General features: G+C 36.6%; 5 protein-coding genes across 6 annotated transcripts; 3 read left to right on the plus strand and 2 right to left on the minus strand.

The window, feature by feature from the left end:
• Positions 1 to 13: 13 nt before the first annotated feature.
• On the minus strand, positions 14 to 3989 carry LOC106431106 (probable protein S-acyltransferase 2). Its single transcript, XM_022691821.2, has 5 exons — positions 3510 to 3989; positions 2875 to 3054; positions 2521 to 2793; positions 2209 to 2433; positions 14 to 2088 (listed from the first exon to the last, which is right to left on the minus strand). Exons 1-5 carry the CDS (start codon positions 3621 to 3623, stop codon positions 1759 to 1761), a joined length of 1122 nt encoding a protein of 373 aa, XP_022547542.2. The 5' UTR covers positions 3624 to 3989; the 3' UTR covers positions 14 to 1758.
• A 707-nt stretch (positions 3990 to 4696) lies between these two features.
• On the plus strand, positions 4697 to 6640 carry LOC106431080 (chaperone protein dnaJ 72). The gene is made up of 4 exons (XM_048778670.1): positions 4697 to 4816; positions 4886 to 5319; positions 5839 to 5908; positions 6349 to 6640. The coding sequence occupies exons 2-4, from the start codon at positions 4916 to 4918 to the stop codon at positions 6409 to 6411; spliced, it is 537 nt and encodes a 178-aa protein (XP_048634627.1). The 5' UTR covers positions 4697 to 4816; positions 4886 to 4915; the 3' UTR covers positions 6412 to 6640.
• Positions 6641 to 6902: 262 nt separating this feature from the next.
• LOC106431098 (calmodulin-binding protein 25-like) lies at positions 6903 to 7967 on the minus strand. Its single transcript, XM_013871907.3, has one exon. The coding sequence runs from the start codon at positions 7687 to 7689 to the stop codon at positions 7006 to 7008; it is 684 nt and encodes a 227-aa protein (XP_013727361.2). The 5' UTR covers positions 7690 to 7967; the 3' UTR covers positions 6903 to 7005.
• Positions 7968 to 10888: 2921 nt separating this feature from the next.
• On the plus strand, positions 10889 to 13580 carry LOC106431122 (polyglutamine-binding protein 1). Of its 2 annotated transcripts, none has more exons than XM_048778671.1 (12): positions 10889 to 11126; positions 11221 to 11255; positions 11360 to 11435; positions 11515 to 11596; positions 11680 to 11861; positions 11937 to 12008; positions 12083 to 12236; positions 12307 to 12511; positions 12654 to 12734; positions 12867 to 12983; positions 13117 to 13168; positions 13281 to 13580. In XM_048778671.1, exons 1-12 carry the CDS (start codon positions 11019 to 11021, stop codon positions 13434 to 13436), a joined length of 1320 nt encoding a protein of 439 aa, XP_048634628.1. In that variant the 5' UTR covers positions 10889 to 11018; the 3' UTR covers positions 13437 to 13580. The 2 variants fall into 2 exon arrangements, with proteins under 2 accessions (XP_048634628.1, XP_013727391.2); XM_013871937.3 differs by having other exon boundaries at positions 10890 to 11126; positions 11680 to 11858; positions 11934 to 12008.
• A 536-nt stretch (positions 13581 to 14116) lies between these two features.
• Positions 14117 to 16062, plus strand: LOC106431072 (uncharacterized methyltransferase At2g41040, chloroplastic). Its single transcript, XM_013871880.3, has 7 exons — positions 14117 to 14462; positions 14543 to 14661; positions 14770 to 14910; positions 15114 to 15195; positions 15275 to 15583; positions 15669 to 15773; positions 15850 to 16062. Exons 1-7 carry the CDS (start codon positions 14280 to 14282, stop codon positions 15976 to 15978), a joined length of 1068 nt encoding a protein of 355 aa, XP_013727334.1. The 5' UTR covers positions 14117 to 14279; the 3' UTR covers positions 15979 to 16062.
• Positions 16063 to 16413: the final 351 nt, after the last annotated feature.

Consider the following 16413-nt stretch of genomic DNA (forward strand, 5'->3'; position numbering starts at 1 on the left):
TTTGTCATTTACTGGTTTTAATAGTGTGATTCAATGCAAATGCATAATATATGAAAACTAATTTACATAATTAGTATGCAGGTTACATATATCACCTTCCAAATATAAATATAACAAAATATTTCCACCTAAGTTGCAAGAAAAAACATTGCTACCTAATAACTTTTTTTTTTTATAACTTTGGTATCTGGGCAGTCTCATTCCCAACTATCCCCGAAAGGAGTTCAGCGTTCCAACGGAAGGGATATTAGATCCGTTGTGGCCAAGACTCGAACCCGGGTGGATCTACCTACCTAATAACTTGTATGATGTTTGCAGTGTGCTAGAGGGTTTTCTTAAAAAAAAATTGTTAGAATTATTTATGTTTGATTGATAAATAATAGTGGTTGACTTAATAGGTTATTTGATGTAGAAAACAAATAGCAGATTTCGTTTTTTTTGTAGGTGATTCAATGATCATATACATAATATCTATGGAAAGTTGTTAACGTAATTGCTATATCAATTTGTTGGAACTATTTTTTGTTATTTGATTTTCTAATCATTATCTCTACTTAAACAACATTAATTAGACAACATATCCTAAGTTAATTGGGATTAGTTTTTGAGACGACAAAGGAGGTCTCATACTCTTATGTCAGGTGAGTATAGCAGAGCATATGCATCGGGTTGAAGTTCTTCTCAAAAGTATAAGATTAGTTTGGTAGCGAATACTTATAGTGTTGACTTCGGGTTTATAGCTATGAAACATAACACCATGCACCAAATGAATAAGCGTTATGTGTAGTGAAAATTTTGATTGTTCAGATGTTTTTTTTTTTTGCCAACTTTTAGAAAGGTAGATGTTCATATAGTATATTTGATTGTATTCATTACAACTGAATGTTCTTTTATTATATTTCAGCTTATGCACACAAAGTAAAATAAAGACGGTTGATTCAGTTTAAGACAATACAGATTTTATACTCGTATAAAAGAAAAGAAAATACCTAATGTTTAAACAAAAGAAAATGACAACAAGAGCAGAAGAAAACCGTGGGTGTAGAACAAGCGCAAGAGGTAGAGCGTGTGGGAGTGAGTAGGTGAGGTGACTCCGTGACTGTCCACATGAAGAAACACGTTGACTGCATTGTGTTGGCGTGAAGTCTTCGGTTTTTGTTTTGGCCTCTCTCGAGAAACTTCTCTATGTGCTATCTTTATCGTTTTGAGTCTCTTCTACGTCACGTTTGTCTCTTCTCCTCCTCATATCCCTTATCAATGCCTCTCTGTCAACTCACACTTTTACAGATCATTGATCCATACGAATATTTCACTACCATTACTTAAGTTACTATCCTCTAAGAAACGTCAAGGCAAATCACAAAGGTTACAATACCTGGAGATGGTTGATGGATGCTACCAAGACATATATTGTTATATACAATATGGATCCCAATTAATGCTTCATAAAATCATGGAACATAGAGTAAGTATTGTTTTATCCAACAAAACTGAATGGTTTCGTAAACTAAACTGATAGATTTCGTAAACAGAATAGATAATTTTATGATATAGTATATTTGGTGAGTGAAGGATAATCAAGAAACTGTATTGAAGAACCGTGTAAAGCAAGAAACGACCATGCAGTGACTACATTAGACTATATATTTGATTCTTTTCCTACATTTTTCTCTGAACCTGAAAGTATACTCGTTGAAGACAAAAGTGTATGGCTTTAGAATTAAGAGTATTTTACAACAAGTTATCAAGCATTTTGTCCTATCTCGATCTCACATCAACACTGTCCCTTTTCTTCTTGGCAGTTTCTTCAATGTTGTTGTTCTTGTTATCATACTCCAGTGTCTTGAGACGCAAATCGCCTATTTCCATTTCCGTATCATATCTATCTCCCCTTGGTCCAAAGGCTCTGTCTAGCTCAGATGCAATGGATCCAACCTCCACATCAGGTTCCTCTTGAGCCCAGTCTCTAAAATTAATCATAGGAGGTGGAATCCTTGAAAAAAACACCTCAAACAGGTTCTTGAACAGACCCTTTCCGTAAGGGTTCTCTTTCTTGTCATATCGGTACCGAAATTTCTCATAAGTTGTCTACAAAACATATAACCAAAACCAAAAAGAATCAGTACATAACACCAAAATAATGAGATAAAAAAATTTAAAACACTGGTTAATTATGTTATTACTAAAGAGATAAGTGTCTGGTCTTGCCTGATTGGTGCAGATAAGATAGAGGTGAAAAACAGTGAGCCCACCAACAAACCAGACAACGATGAAGCAGTATATGATGAGAACAATAAATATTATATCATCCATGATGACCACTAACAACATCTTGCCGTGTACCTCGAGCATGCTAACCCACGAGAAGACAAAGACGTACAAGCATAGTAGCGTTGAAGTTGATATAAAACAAATGAAGTATGGATAGTTTCTCTGCCGTTTATATAGATAAAAACATGTTAGTTAGATCACAGATTCATACTCTCACACACCTTTTTGTTTCAACATGGAAAGACTTACTAGAGCGATGCATTGTCCCACCCATGGACAGTGATGATCAAATCTTTGAACACAGTTGTTGCAAATTGAGCAGTGAGAGGCGCGTGGAGGACGGTAAAGCAAACAAGTCTCACAGAATTTGACTTTGACTGTGTAGCCATTCACCAGTACATCCTTGGTTCTAGGAAACTTTGTGTTACTGAGAATGTCAAGAGGTTCTGATTCAGGTGCTTCTTTGTTCCTTGGGATGATCCCGGGGTCTCTTGATGAAGTTAAGAAGAGGAATGTGAAGTCCTGTGAAGAAAAGATTAGGAAGTAGTGAAGAAAGGGTAAAACGTGGAACACAAGGAAAGAGACAAGCAAAGTTTTATTTACCAAGACAGTGAGCAAAAGGGAACCCATTAGTATAAGAGAGTGGAACAAAGGAAAGCTCTTTGTGATCATGAAAGCCATTCGGATGGAGAAAGTGAGAGCAGGAGCTCCAATCATAGATGTGGTGAGAAGAAGTGAAGATGCATCTGGACCAAAGACTAGTCTCCCTCCGCAACAAAATCTCTAAACATGAAACACGAACATAAAACAAGCTCTAATTTAGACACTGAGCAGTTTATGACATGCTTGTGAAGTAATAGCTAAGATAGAAATCTTGACTATGCTAAAGAGCTAAAGAGTAAACCCTATCGAAATGTCTTAAACCTCATGTTTACAAAATTCAACTACACATAATACCTTCAATAGACCAGTAAAACATTGGCATTAGTCTAGTTTTTTTTTGAAAAAAAATAATAGAAATACAAATATATTCCTAAATTGTTTGAAAAACTTATTAAAAATCTTATTAAATGTTTATGGCTTCCACAATCTCATCACCGGTCCTGTTAACAAATCAGAGTTTAGCATCAAATCAGTTCCAAGCATTATATTTAGGAGGGAAAATGAACCCTAATCCACCAAACTCAGCTTCCAATACAGAGCATCATCCGTGGCTTGCAAGAAAAAAAATAACATACATTGTTGCCGGGCCAGAGTTGGTAGATCCTCTTGGGTTTAGAATCCTGAGAAGGAAACATGGTCTCGTCGTTGGAAGGAGCATTGTGGACATGACCTCTTTTCTTCCCCGCCATTACAATCTTCTTCTTCTTTTTTACTCAAGCCTCAGACCTCAACGACATAATCACCATTTTCTCCTTGCGCGTGTCGTTGTTTTCGCGGCCAGCGAACGAAACCGGAGATTTCAAATCGCTGCCGCCGGTGGTCTACCTTCTTTCCTCGTCTTCGTCTTCGTCTTCGCCTAGCTAACTCTCTCTCTCTCTCTCTCTTTTGTTTCTAAATAAGGTTTGTTTCAAAAATGGGTTCTCTCTCTCTCTCTTCCTTGTACAGCTTTTTCCTCAATAGTCAATACCAACATCCATTCTCTGTTACATCCTTAACATAGCAAATCTCACCGAGTGTCTGGAACATCCATTTGTAATCGTTCTCTGATTGTCTCTCTCCCACGCGCGCCATTTTCTGTTTCAACGGTTTTTTTTCAGTCCCACATTGATGATATAAGCCGAAATACTATATGTAGTATATAAAGAGATAAGCAATGATTCATACAGAAACGTGATGGTGTTTGTTTGTGGAAACAAAAAAAAAAAAACAACCCATGAGGTGAAATTTTCTATGGTTTCTACTTGATCCTGGTCAATATTGAAAGTGAGAGCATCCACCCAAAAGTAGAAACTAAATGCTTCTTAACCATGCACTACAAGAAAACAGCTTGTTTCCTACCAACTATTTCGTCAAAAATAGGTTATTCCGACAGATTTCCGACAAAAAAAATCGTCAGTCGGAAAAAAATATGAAATTTCGACTAACGAAAATTTTGTAAATTATTTTTTAAAAATAAGCTGAAATACTATGTAGTATATAAAGAGATAATCAACGAGATTCATACAGAAACGTGATGGTGTTTGTTTGTGGAAACAAAAAAAAAAAACATGAGCTGAAAGCTACTATGGTTTATAATTGATCCTGGTCAATATTGAAACCACATTAAAATAGAAACTAATAAATGCTTCTTAACCATGTGTGCTTCACACTTGCTTGCAGTACAAGACAACAAGACGGACTTTTCATAAATACATGCTCCTTCAAGTCTTATTTATCCAATGGGCCTAGGCCCGTTAGAATATTAACATTTTTTTCCAATCAAAAAAGGGTGTTCTGTCTGAAGGAAGCGGCCATTGAAGCGCCACGAAGCCTCTCTCTCTCTCCTCTTCTCTCTCTAGAAAAACAAAGAGATCCTTCACTATTCCAATCTCCTTTTCTCGATGCTCCCCTCACGAGCCCACCAGAATCTCACACACACCCACAAAGCAATCATCGCTCATATCAATCTCAGATGTTTTCGATTCTAATTTAGGTTTTCGTCATGGTGGATCATTACCAAGTCCTAGGCGTTACCAGAAACGCGACGAAGCAAGAGGTCAAAGAAGCGTTCCGGAGATTAGCCGTGAAGTACCATCCCGACAAGCACGCACAGTCTCCCGACCACGTTCGGTTAAACGCAACCGTGAGGTTTAAGCTTGTGTCGGAAGCGTACGAGGTATTGAACGACGATCGCAAACGCGCGTCTTATAACGCTGTAAGCGATTCCGATTGCTTTCGCCGTACAAGCGGTACTTATAGCAACCCGTACGGAAACCGTTATGGTTACGGTTACGGTTACTCTGCGAGGAACAGTCGTGGTCAAGGGTCTAGTTTCAGCAGCGCGTTTGAGTCGACGTTTCGTTACTTGACTACACGCGCGTTTCTACTTAACCTCGCGTTAGCTGGGTATGTGACAACGACCTTTGGCTTCATGTTTTTTATTACGTTGGTAATTGTATTTGTTGTAATTGATACGAACTCCTTGTGAGATCACTGCTTAGCTTTGAATGTTCATAGTATTTTGCTAAATGATCATAATCAAAGGCGGTCATGGGCATAGTTAGGCTTGGGATTCGTCTAGGCCCTTAGAAATTTTAAAAGCGTTTAATGTGTATAGATTATTCAGCCTCTAAATTGAGTAAAAGAATATATGCATTGATCATTGAGTCTTCAATATGTAATTGTTTCAAGTCTCATAAAAATTTCAAGGGAAGCGTGATTATGAGCTTAGATGGTGTTAGAGTTATGTCCCCTTTTTTTAATTTTGTTAGTTTTTAGTGCGTCTATGTATATGTGATGAATTTGAATCTGTATAGATTTGATGGTCATATTCGTATTATTTTAGCCAAAGGTTTTGGTTCTCATAGTGTAATAATGTGACTGGTTCTTGGTTTGATCTTATTTGAGTTCCTGTTATCTTTCCAGTGGTATGTGTTTTGCCTTTACCGCGATTGATACAAGCGGAGAAACATTATGGAAAATGCGCAACTCCGGGGTGAGTACCATAATGACCTGTTTTGATGATTCTGTTTTTTTATTGTTGTTGGATGTATCTGAGTGTTATGAGTTCTCAAATGCATCATCAGATATTCAGAATGTAGTTCTTGCGAGGGTGATGATAATGTCTCATCCGTGCACATCTAGTCTTGTCACCATAGGTGTGCATTTAGGCTGAAACAGTCGATAATTGTAGCAATTAAGCCCCCATAGGTAGTTTCTGAGCTAGGGCCTCTGATATTATCCACAAACTAGCTATCTTGCATATGCACACTAGATAGCTTTAGAATGACGAAGGCGGAGCATTTGCTCTTTGCTACATATGGAGCCATACATGCTAATGTGAAAAATATTCAAAGTGTGAGAATTAGAGGAAACTGTATCTTTATTAGTAAACCTCGAGTGAGTGACAAAGAGTTTGCATATGTTCTTTTTCAGAAATCATTTGAAGACGCGATGGATTCACTTGAGAAAACAAAGGTACATAAGGATGAAGGGTGAAAGAAAGGATCCAGAGGTACTACCAAGACTTATACATTTATATATTTTTTAATTTGTGTAAATTAAAAGTATAATAGCTAAAAAGGCACTTTTTATTAATCGATTTATGAGAGTTAATACTTGCACGCAATTGCATTTGAGTGTATAACAACGGCAAGCAAAGATGGGATGTTGTAATAAAACAAATAAAACTTTTGGCTTTTGTATCAGTAATGGGGACATTATTGTAGTGGTGGGTAACGTGTTTGATATGTTGATAAGATATATTCCCTACTCCACTAAATATATCTGATAGTTCATTATATAGTTTTATTTTTTTCAACCGTGAGAAGAAGACTCGGAACATTGGTGTCTAAATACTTTTTTCTTACGTTGAACATGTATTGAGCTCTAGACTCCAGTTCATTTAAAATTTTGTTTTTACCCCATTCAAATTTGAATTACACTGGCTCGAACTCTGATAAAGTATTATGAGTTAATTACCCGCTAAATAGTTTTAAAGTCAAATAGATTAAGTACCAACATATATGAACAAAGATCATTCATAATGAGATGCATAGTAGTTAAAAAAATTACAAGGCAACTTAGAAGGAATCACATAACTTTCCACGACTCGAGCGTCGGAAACGTTGGGTAAGGATCAAACTCCACGGCTGAACCACCACTCTTTGCATTAGCTTTCTCCGGCGGTAACCCCACGGCGTCGCTACCGGAAAAGGTGTTTCCGGCAAGGAGATTCTCATGGTGATGGTTAGTTAGAAATGCTGATGTGTCTAGCGTTGGAACCGCGCCAGTAAGTATGTTAACGAGCCTATGCGGCTCCGGCTTGACGATGGGAGTGAAAAGCACCGAGGAAGAAGTATCGTCCACGTACTTGGCGCCGGTCACTTGCTGAACCATCTGGCGGAAGTTGGAAGGATCTGCGGTTATGAACGTGGTCTGAGGTTTCTTGGAAGGGCGAGAGCGGCCGCGCTTCGTGGTTTTACCTTCGGTGAGGATGCAGTTATGCTTCCTTTTAGCTCCTCCGCCAACAACTTCTTGACTGGATCCACCAGAGACATTAGAGGTAGGTGTGTGAGTTGAGGAAGGGTTATAGGATTCGTAGAAAAGGGAGGGAGGGAGAGTATGTGGTGGTGGTGTTGAGACGGTGTTATGGAGAGCTTTGGCGAGCAGATCATTGTCGTGAGAGAAGGTATCGTGAAGCAACCAAGAATCAACGTTGAAACCTTGTCGATACAACCAAGGTTCGACGCTTGCTAGCCCCTCCGAAGTCACCATAACTAAAACACAAAGAGAAGGAGAAGATAGTATGCAAAGTGCAGAGAGTTTCTTCTAGAAGGAGAAAGTACAATAATAGATTATAGATAGATAGAGAGAGAGAGAGAGGTAAGAAATGAGAATGGGGCCGAATGATATTTAAATAAGGACAGCGTTTAGAGAGAGAGATAGAGAGGGAAGCGATGAAAGCGCGTTGAGTGGAGAGTGATAGAAAATGACTCAAACATTGGTTTGGTTTTAGCTCTTTCTTTACGCTCCAAGAGACCGTGTGACTAATGAACAAGACACGCGGTACATAATCAGTGAATATCAATCTTGCGGCCAAAGGAGTGGAACAAAGTGAGATTATTATTAACCAGGCGGGCATTTTATAAAATGCAGTCTGGTGAGAAAATCTTACTGTAAATGGAATGATTAAATGTGTGTAGCAAACTAATTATAAAAGTGTGATATATATATGCTGTCAAATGTCAAAAATATCAGAGTTGTAGCTCATTTTATTCAGTTAATACAATTGTTTCGACTGGTAAAATATATTTTTTTGCATTATTTTCTAACTTTTTGAAATTCTTGTAAAAAGGGTGAAGCTATTAACTATATCGCGGCGGTAATAATAATTCTTCTGATTTTTTTACAACTAGTCATGTGATTTCTACACTACACTGATGTCTCAAAGTCCTAGGGTTATGATTTCTACATGGTTACAATCCATTGTGCGAACCTTAGCTTTCGAATTATTTCTTTCTTTCTTTCTTTTTTCTCATTTTCGAATTTTTTCCTTCTATCACAATAAATGTTCTTTTGGTGGATAGTTTTTCTTATTAGAAATCTTGAAATTTCAATGTTTTTAATAGGTTGACAAAAAAATGTTTTTTTTTAATATATATGTACATTTTTATTAGAATTTATGATATTCGTCTGGACCTTACGCGGTGATATCATGCAAATAAGCCAAAACAATGTATAAAAGAGAAAAGTAAAAAATTAATAAGAAGAAGAAGAATCAGGGTCAATTTCCAACGGCTGACTCATAATTAAATGTTTGTTGCTCAGTGGGACAATACCAAACGACTTAGAGAAAAATACGAATCGATCGCTATCAGCTTCGGTCTTTCTTTTGCACCCTTTGAGATATCAATAATCTACGTTAGAGTGGTCGAATAACCTTGGGCAAAGCACTAAAGCTACAAAAATTACATAGAAATGGGAGACCTTAACCTTTGTTTGCTTCGTACTTTTCTGAATATACTATACTTTCCAATAACAGATGCTAATTAAATAACCAACCATAGGTGTTTACATATCAAAAGATATACATGTAACCATGCTTGATTATTTTTATTTTATGCAGACTTCTATGTTAGTATTCATTAATACTGTTTAGTCTTAAGGTTTATATTACAAATATAAGATAAATATGTATCTATTTTAAAATATCATTTAGTTTCATACTTTTCTTTGAAACAGAAAATGTCATCTTGAATTTTCTAATATTCGAACTTCTTTATCACGGTGCTTCCTTCACTCACGTTACTTTAACAATGCGTTTGTATAGGTTATTCTATTTGCGTTTTATTTCAGCTAATCCAAATTTTACTCCATGATTATCCAGTTATGTAAAAAATAATTATACGGACCACAAAATAGTAGAAAGAAAAAATCGAGACAAGCATGGAACTAAAGCATTTTGTTTTTCTTGACAAAGTTGTAAGTATTAAAGCATACTTTATTCAATTAAAGAAGTGGAAATTCAATTATCCAAAAAAAAATAGTTGACTTCATTCTTCAATAAATATATATAATATTTAATTTCAATTAAAATACGGTGGATTCTAGTTAGGTGATTGACATCTTTATCACAACTAGAAGAATGAGATGATCATTCCGTTGATCACGTAAATTTGTTATTGGAACAAGAATTCACTACTATTCGATGACCAGCATTAAACTCTTCCGGGGCTGGTTGATGGATCATTGTGACCACTCGTCTAATACTCAATCAAACTGGACATCATATACCATTTCAACATTAATTAACAGATAAAAAAAGTGTATAGGCCCCTTTCTAAAAAAAAAAGGGAAATTAGGTGGTATAACCAAACAAAAACCCCTAATTCATTATATAACCAAAATCATCCTCTCTCTCCTCTTCTTTCTTCCTATCTCTCTCTAACCTCTTTCTACAAAACTAATTTAATTTTTTTTATGGTTATATCACAAATAAGCCCAAAAAAAAAAGTGTATAGGTTATAGAAAAAAAAAACTAAATAGAAAGTAACATTCTTCTTGTATGTATCGTTAATGGGAGTGTCAATGGTAATACCACGTCATCGCTTTATTCCGTACATTTTTAGTTGTTCATTGTTTACACTTTTTGTTGGTATATGCCCATAGTAAACGAATTACTTTGTTGGCAATTTCTGCAATTTATATAGTAATATGACTCGAGGACTATTCAAAACAAACAAAAGAAGTAAAAAAAAAAAGTTAGGACAATAGACGCCATCAGTGATGCCAGCAAATTTAGAGGATGTAATGATGAGGAGATGATGACGGGACCCCAAGCATGTGATGATTGATGAAGCGTTGGTGTCCTTCATCCTCCACGAAAAGATCTTTTTATTACTGTATCCACCAAACACACTGACATTCTTCTCCTGTCTTTCAACTCAGCTTCATTAATAGACCTTTTATCAATAATCTAAACAACATGAGTTTTATTAGTAATCGGTTTGAGACTAAAATAGTATTATAAACTAATCACAATTAGTAAAATATAATAATGATTTCAAATTTAGATAGTGTAATGCTATCAACGCTAACCGCATAAATTTATGATTTATAATCAAAAAGAAAAGAAATCAGAGTTAATATAAACAAGTTTTAAATTATTTTTTTCTATTATGGAATAACATAAATATAATGTAGAAGAAAAACATAATTAGATTCATTCTATTCATTTCACATCAAATTTATGGTAGAATCTTTTTTTTTTTTTTTTGCATTTTATCTGTTATGGAATCAACCATTCTAAATCATTTCATTCCAAATATTTGTTGTAATCTAGCTGCAGCCTAATGTTCTGAAAAGGTAAAAATATTTGCTTCTATTTTTTGTTGGTTCACTTGATCAACCATTTAAAATACAAATGGGCCTTAGTTAATGGGCCTAACTGCTTTATCGCGGGAATTAAAATCTAGGGCTCTGTTTCTCTCTCTCTCTCTCTCTCTCCGCGACTCGCAGTTTCTGGTTAGAATTTGATCGGAACGGTGAAGGAAAGCTCTGTTTCTGGGTTTCTCGATTCGGAGGTTTGAGCTTGAACTCAAATAATGGGAGAAGAGCTTCAACAACAGCAGAACAATTCATCTACTTATGGCTATGGAAGCTCATCGCTAGACATTGAATCTGCTGCTAGTAACGCTCTTCTTCACGAACAAGTTCGTTACTTCTTTACTTCCTCCGATTAAATTTCAAAACTTTTATTCCCGGGTCGGTTTCTTGATTCGGTGTTGTGTTTTTTTTTTCTTACAGGAGATTGAAACGCAGAAGATCATACAAGGTCAAAGGTTCTGTCTTTATATCCATTTGTTAAGACAGCAACTTCTCGTGTCTAATGTGTTGTTGTCTGAACAATTTTTTGCTTAAATGTTTTTTTTTTTAAAAATTTCAGAGAGGCTGGAGCTTCAGTAGATGGAGAAAGTAACACTGACATTCTTCGGCAACGTGCTGACCCCAATGCTCTTAAGGTTTCTTTTGATTCATAAGTTTTCAATGGAAGTTAGAATCTAAGTTTAATTATATATATTCTTTTTTTTTTTTACACAGGAACATTTGCTGAAGTTCACTGCACATCACCGTGCAGAAACAGCATCTAAGCGTGGGAGTAGTGTGAGTACTTGCGGAGAAGGTTAGTTTCATCAACCATTTTGGGAATATTCACTAAAACCAATTTAGATACTAATTTTTTTTTTTTTAAATCATTCATTACAGGTAATGTGGATGTTGGGAATGGTTATGGTATACCGGGAGGAGTTGCGTACGCAGGCCACTCCGAGATCAGTGAGAAGCCTGAACCTACTGATTATCTGCCTGAATATCTCAAACATAAATTAAAAGCCAGGGGGATTCTTAGAGATGGTTCTGGTGCTGTTACATCCAACGCTCAAGATGTAATTATCCTTTCTCTTACACTGTAATCTTTTATGTTTCCTATGACTTAACCATGTTTTTCTTCTTCTTCCCAGGCGTCAGCGGGTAGTTGGAATAGACAGACAAGTGTGCCTTTTCAGACAAATGCAAACACATTGCCATTAGGATGGGTATGAATGAGATTTGATTAACTTATTTGCTTTTATAGTAGTTAAGCCACTTAAGCTTGTTTTGTTACATTCAGGTAGATGCGAAAGATCCTGCTACTGGAGCTACATATTACTATAACCAGCATACCGGGGCAACCCAGTGGGAAAGGCCTCTTGAGCTACCTTCAAGCGCGCCGCTACCGATGCCTCCTAAAGAAGAGTGGATTGAAACACTTGATGAAACATCTGGTATGTGATTGTGATTAGCTCTCTACTACTCATACGCTTATGACTTGATCTCTCACACCTTAATGCACAGGTCATAAGTATTACTACAATACAAAGACACATGTATCGCAATGGGAGCCTCCAGCTTCTTTAAAGAAGCCCTCTGCCACAAACACTAACAACACTGCTAATGGGAAGAGGGAGATTCCACCCTCTCAGATGCCAAGGTGCAGCGGATGTGGTGGCTGGGGAGTGGGCCTTGTCCAGAGCTGGGGTTACTGTGCTCACTGTACCAGGTCCGTCCATTGTCTTGCTATACTTTTTTGAGTAACATTGCTGCATAGAGACTCTCTCACTGTGTCTTGCTTCTTCTTTCCTTGTTGAGTCTTGTGTTATTACAAGACCTTATTAAACAGACTTTGTATATATGGAATGCAGAGTTTGCAATCTCCCAGAGCAGCAGTACTTGGCATACGTCACAAATGCAAGAAACTCTGGCCAAACCGATCCAAATCAGAGGTAAGTATCTCTGTTGAAAAGATTGTACCAAATCATCAACATGAAACTACATGTAGTAGTAAACCAGGAGGTTCCTGTGTGTTAGATTTTGCGTTTCATTTACTCTTTGTGGTTTACTCCTTTCTTACACAGGTCAAGTTCAAAGCCTCCGGTGAAAAAGGGAGTAGGCAAAAAACGTGCGCATGCGGAGGATGATGAGGTTGACCCAATGGACCCAAGCTCGTACTCAGATGCTCCACGTGGTGGCTGGTAATGTCCCCATAACACCCGTTTTTAACCACTAAATGGATCAGTATTAGCTATATACAGTTCTATAATACGATGAACCAAGCTTATTATGATCCTAGGAGGTTTGATCTGTGATCTCTTCTCATCTTTGTAGGGTTGTTGGACTGAAAGGAATGCAACCTCGAGCCGCTGATACAACTGCCACAGTAATGCCCACTTGTCCTTTTATTTGAGAAGAATCTTAACATATGCGGTTCATAAATAGTTAGAAGGAATCTAGTTGCTAACTGATGAGATGAATGTGTGTGTGTATTGCAGGGTCCTTTGTTTCAACAGAGACCGTATCCATCACCTGGAGCTGTTCTGAGGAGAAACGCAGAGACGGCATCATCGCAGAAGAAGAAACCAGGCTCTCATTTCACTGAAATCACAAAGAGAGGCGATGGGAAAGATGGTCTTGGTGATGCAGATTGAGAAAGAGAGAAGAGAGAGAGACACTTATTCTTGTCCTGTATGTTTGCTTTTCTCCATATAACATGTATGACCTTGAGAGTAGTTTGTTTACTGGTCTGGTCTAGTGTAACCATACTTTAAATGTGAATTAGCAAAGCTTTCATTACATAATCTCTAGCAACTTATTTTCAGGATCTGTTGTATATCATCAACAGTAGGCCTGCGGGTTTGGTTTATTCAGTTCGGTTTTTGGTTAGTTTGGTTTGAGATAAATCTTACCGAACTAATCCAAAATAAAGTTCGGTTCAGTATTCGAGTAGTTCTGCTTTCGAAATTTTTTCCTATTGCAATTAGTTTAATTTTGTTAAAATTTCGAATAAATTCAGTTAAATTTGGCTAGTTTGATTATTAAAGTTATTTCGGTTCGGAGATTTAGGTTTTTGGTATACTTTAGTTATAATTTTTAATTTTTTTTTAAAGAAAACTGAAGTAACATTGATGAACCGAACCAAAAACCGCTGTTATTTTTGTAAGAAAAAACTACCGAATCAATTGGTATACCTAACAAAACTAAACCGAAATTTTCGGTTCGGACTATTCAACAGTCTCCAAAACAAGTATCGTATATCATGTGGACCCAATTTAGCCAAGAGTTGTAATAATAAACACTCACTCATTGTCGTCCTTTTATTCGTTGAGTTGTTTGGTGAAAACGAGAAGTATATGCGTCACCTTTTATTTCGCCTTAAAAGAATCTCCACACACATTTTCTGCTTTCATAACGTTCTTAGATGAAACGCACAATCTACTACTCTCTTATAAATTAAAGCCAAAGAAGCATCTCTCTTGCTCGTTGACTCTCTTATGGCGATGGCTTCACTAACAACTTCTTCTATAGCTCTCCTCAACAAGCCTTTATTACCTAACCGCTCTTCTTCCCTCTCCTCCTCTACCTCTCACTCTCGTCTTTACCGATTCTCTTCTCCTCCTTCTTCTTTTCGTTCTCGTTTCACATCTGCCTCCATACGCGCCGTTGCTCTTGAACCGGTTAGCTCCTTTTCTCTTACTCTTAAACGGTTGAAAAAGAGAACTCTCTCAGTATTAATCATTCTTGTAATATTTTACAGGAACTAAATGAAACTCCAAGTTCCGACATAAAAGAAACTGAAACTGTGGAGACACAAGTCTTCGCGTGTCCTGTTTGTTACGAACCGCTTATGAGGAAAGGACCTTCAGGTATTAACCTGTAAGTTCCCACCTCCTCTGATTATAAAGTTTGTTTCCTTCAATCTGTTTTTTTGACTTCTCTATAAAAATTGTTTTCTTTTTTGCTGTTTTTATTGTAAATTTGCAGACAAGCAATCTACAGGTCTGGTTTCAAGTGTGGACAGTGTAACAAGACATACTCTAGCAAAGATGAATACCTGGATCTAACTGTTACTGCTGGTTTTGATTCTTTCAATGAAGTCAAACCCATTACAACAGAACTCTTTCGGTATTATATTTTGATCATCTGAACTGTCTTTTCTTGGCAATGTCTTAGTGTTCAAGAAATAGCTAGGCGGTAAATAGTCGCTTTATATGAGATTACTGATTAAACGGATGCCTAGACCGATTTAAAAGAAATCATTTAAGAAAAATTATTTTTAGAACATTGTTTAGACCGATTTTTAGAACATTGTTTGTTTGTTTATTTAGGAGTCCATTAGTATCATTCTTGTATGAAAGAGGTTGGAGACAGAACTTTGCTCGAAGCGGTTTTCCTGGTCCAGATGAAGAGGTACATGGAACCACCTTTTTGTTCTTCTTCATGCATCTCATGAGGCATAATCATAATATATGATTCAAAAATTTTGCAGTTTAGAATGGCTGAGGAGTACTTCAAAGAAGCAGAAGGTGGAGTTCTTGTGGACGTTAGCTGTGGAAGCGGTTTGTTCTCAAGGAAATTCGCAAAGTCTGGCAAATACTCTGGCGTCATTGCTCTAGACTACTCCGAAAACATGCTTCGTCAGTGTAATGAGTTCATCAAGAAGGACACTACTTTCGATAGCTCGACTAACATAGCTGTTGTGAGAGCAGACGTGTCTCGCCTCCCTTTCGCTTCAGGTTCTGTTGATGCAGTTCATGCTGGTGCTGCATTGCACTGTTGGCCTTCTCCTACAAATGCTGTAAGCAAAATCTTTTTTTTTTCTTAATTTTTTTTATCATGAAGCTTGTTGTGATATGCTTTGTTTTTTTTGTTGTTGTTACAAGATTGCTGAGATTTGTCGTGTTCTAAGAAGTGGAGGTGTTTTTGTTGGGACAACGTTTCTAAGATACAGTCCTTCAACTCCATGGATTATCAGACCTTTTCAATCGGTAAAGAGAATGATAAGAATCATTATGTTTTGTATAGTGTTTGGATGTTTATAATTAGTTTGGTATTATTTTGCAGAGGATTCTGCAGAACTACAATTACTTGATGCAGGATGAGATCAAGGATGTGTGTACAACATGTGGTCTCACAGATTATGAAGATATTGTTCAGGATTCTTTTATAATGTTTACTGCTAGGAAGCCATAGAGATATGTTCTTTGCTACCTATTCATGTAACTTGTTGTATAGACACATAAACAAAAGTTGTTATAGTAATAAAGAGGAACATGAAGGAATATTGTTTGTTGAAATCTTCTAAAAATCTCTTTCAATATAATGTAGATTATTAAAAAAAATTAGTATTTAATATATTTCAGTGGCACACTTGTAATATTTAGGTAAATCTAAGGGGTGGAAAAATGTTGTTTTAATTGTATTGATAAACAAGGAAAATATAAGTAGAATGAGATGAATCATTCTGATAAGATCAAATCAAAATAGTTTCTGTTAGCCAAGTCTTTAGACAGCTTCTGGCATGTTTCTTCTTGTTAGAAACGAAAGTCAACTTACATGTTATATGGGCCTGAAAGCCCAATTTATGTCAGGCCCGATATTCTCAAAATGGGACGAGTCTCGTCTCTT

This window comes from Brassica napus, chromosome A4, assembly GCF_020379485.1.
Source record: "Brassica napus cultivar Da-Ae chromosome A4, Da-Ae, whole genome shotgun sequence".
NCBI lineage: Eukaryota > Viridiplantae > Streptophyta > Magnoliopsida > Brassicales > Brassicaceae > Brassica > Brassica napus.

Coding starts and splice junctions, on each gene's coding strand:
- LOC106431106 (XM_022691821.2), bottom strand. CDS start 3,623: ATGGCGGGGAAGAAAAGAGGTCATGTCCACAATGCTCCTTCCAACGAC. Junction 3,055..3,509: donor AACTCTGGCCCGGCAACAAT/GTATGTTATTTT, acceptor TTTCATGTTTAG/AGATTTTGTTGCGGAGGGAG. Junction 2,089..2,208: donor ATCTTATCTGCACCAATCAG/GCAAGACCAGAC, acceptor TATGTTTTGTAG/ACAACTTATGAGAAATTTCG.
- LOC106431080 (XM_048778670.1), top strand. CDS start 4,916: ATGGTGGATCATTACCAAGTCCTAGGCGTTACCAGAAACGCGACGAAG. Junction 5,320..5,838: donor CTTAACCTCGCGTTAGCTGG/GTATGTGACAAC, acceptor TTATCTTTCCAG/TGGTATGTGTTTTGCCTTTA. Junction 5,909..6,348: donor GGAAAATGCGCAACTCCGGG/GTGAGTACCATA, acceptor GTTCTTTTTCAG/AAATCATTTGAAGACGCGAT.
- LOC106431098 (XM_013871907.3), bottom strand. CDS start 7,689: ATGGTGACTTCGGAGGGGCTAGCAAGCGTCGAACCTTGGTTGTATCGA.
- LOC106431122 (XM_048778671.1), top strand. CDS start 11,019: ATGGGAGAAGAGCTTCAACAACAGCAGAACAATTCATCTACTTATGGC. Junction 11,256..11,359: donor AAGATCATACAAGGTCAAAG/GTTCTGTCTTTA, acceptor TAAAAATTTCAG/AGAGGCTGGAGCTTCAGTAG. Junction 12,984..13,116: donor GATGCTCCACGTGGTGGCTG/GTAATGTCCCCA, acceptor TCATCTTTGTAG/GGTTGTTGGACTGAAAGGAA.
- LOC106431072 (XM_013871880.3), top strand. CDS start 14,280: ATGGCGATGGCTTCACTAACAACTTCTTCTATAGCTCTCCTCAACAAG. Junction 14,463..14,542: donor GCGCCGTTGCTCTTGAACCG/GTTAGCTCCTTT, acceptor AATATTTTACAG/GAACTAAATGAAACTCCAAG. Junction 15,584..15,668: donor GGCCTTCTCCTACAAATGCT/GTAAGCAAAATC, acceptor TGTTGTTACAAG/ATTGCTGAGATTTGTCGTGT.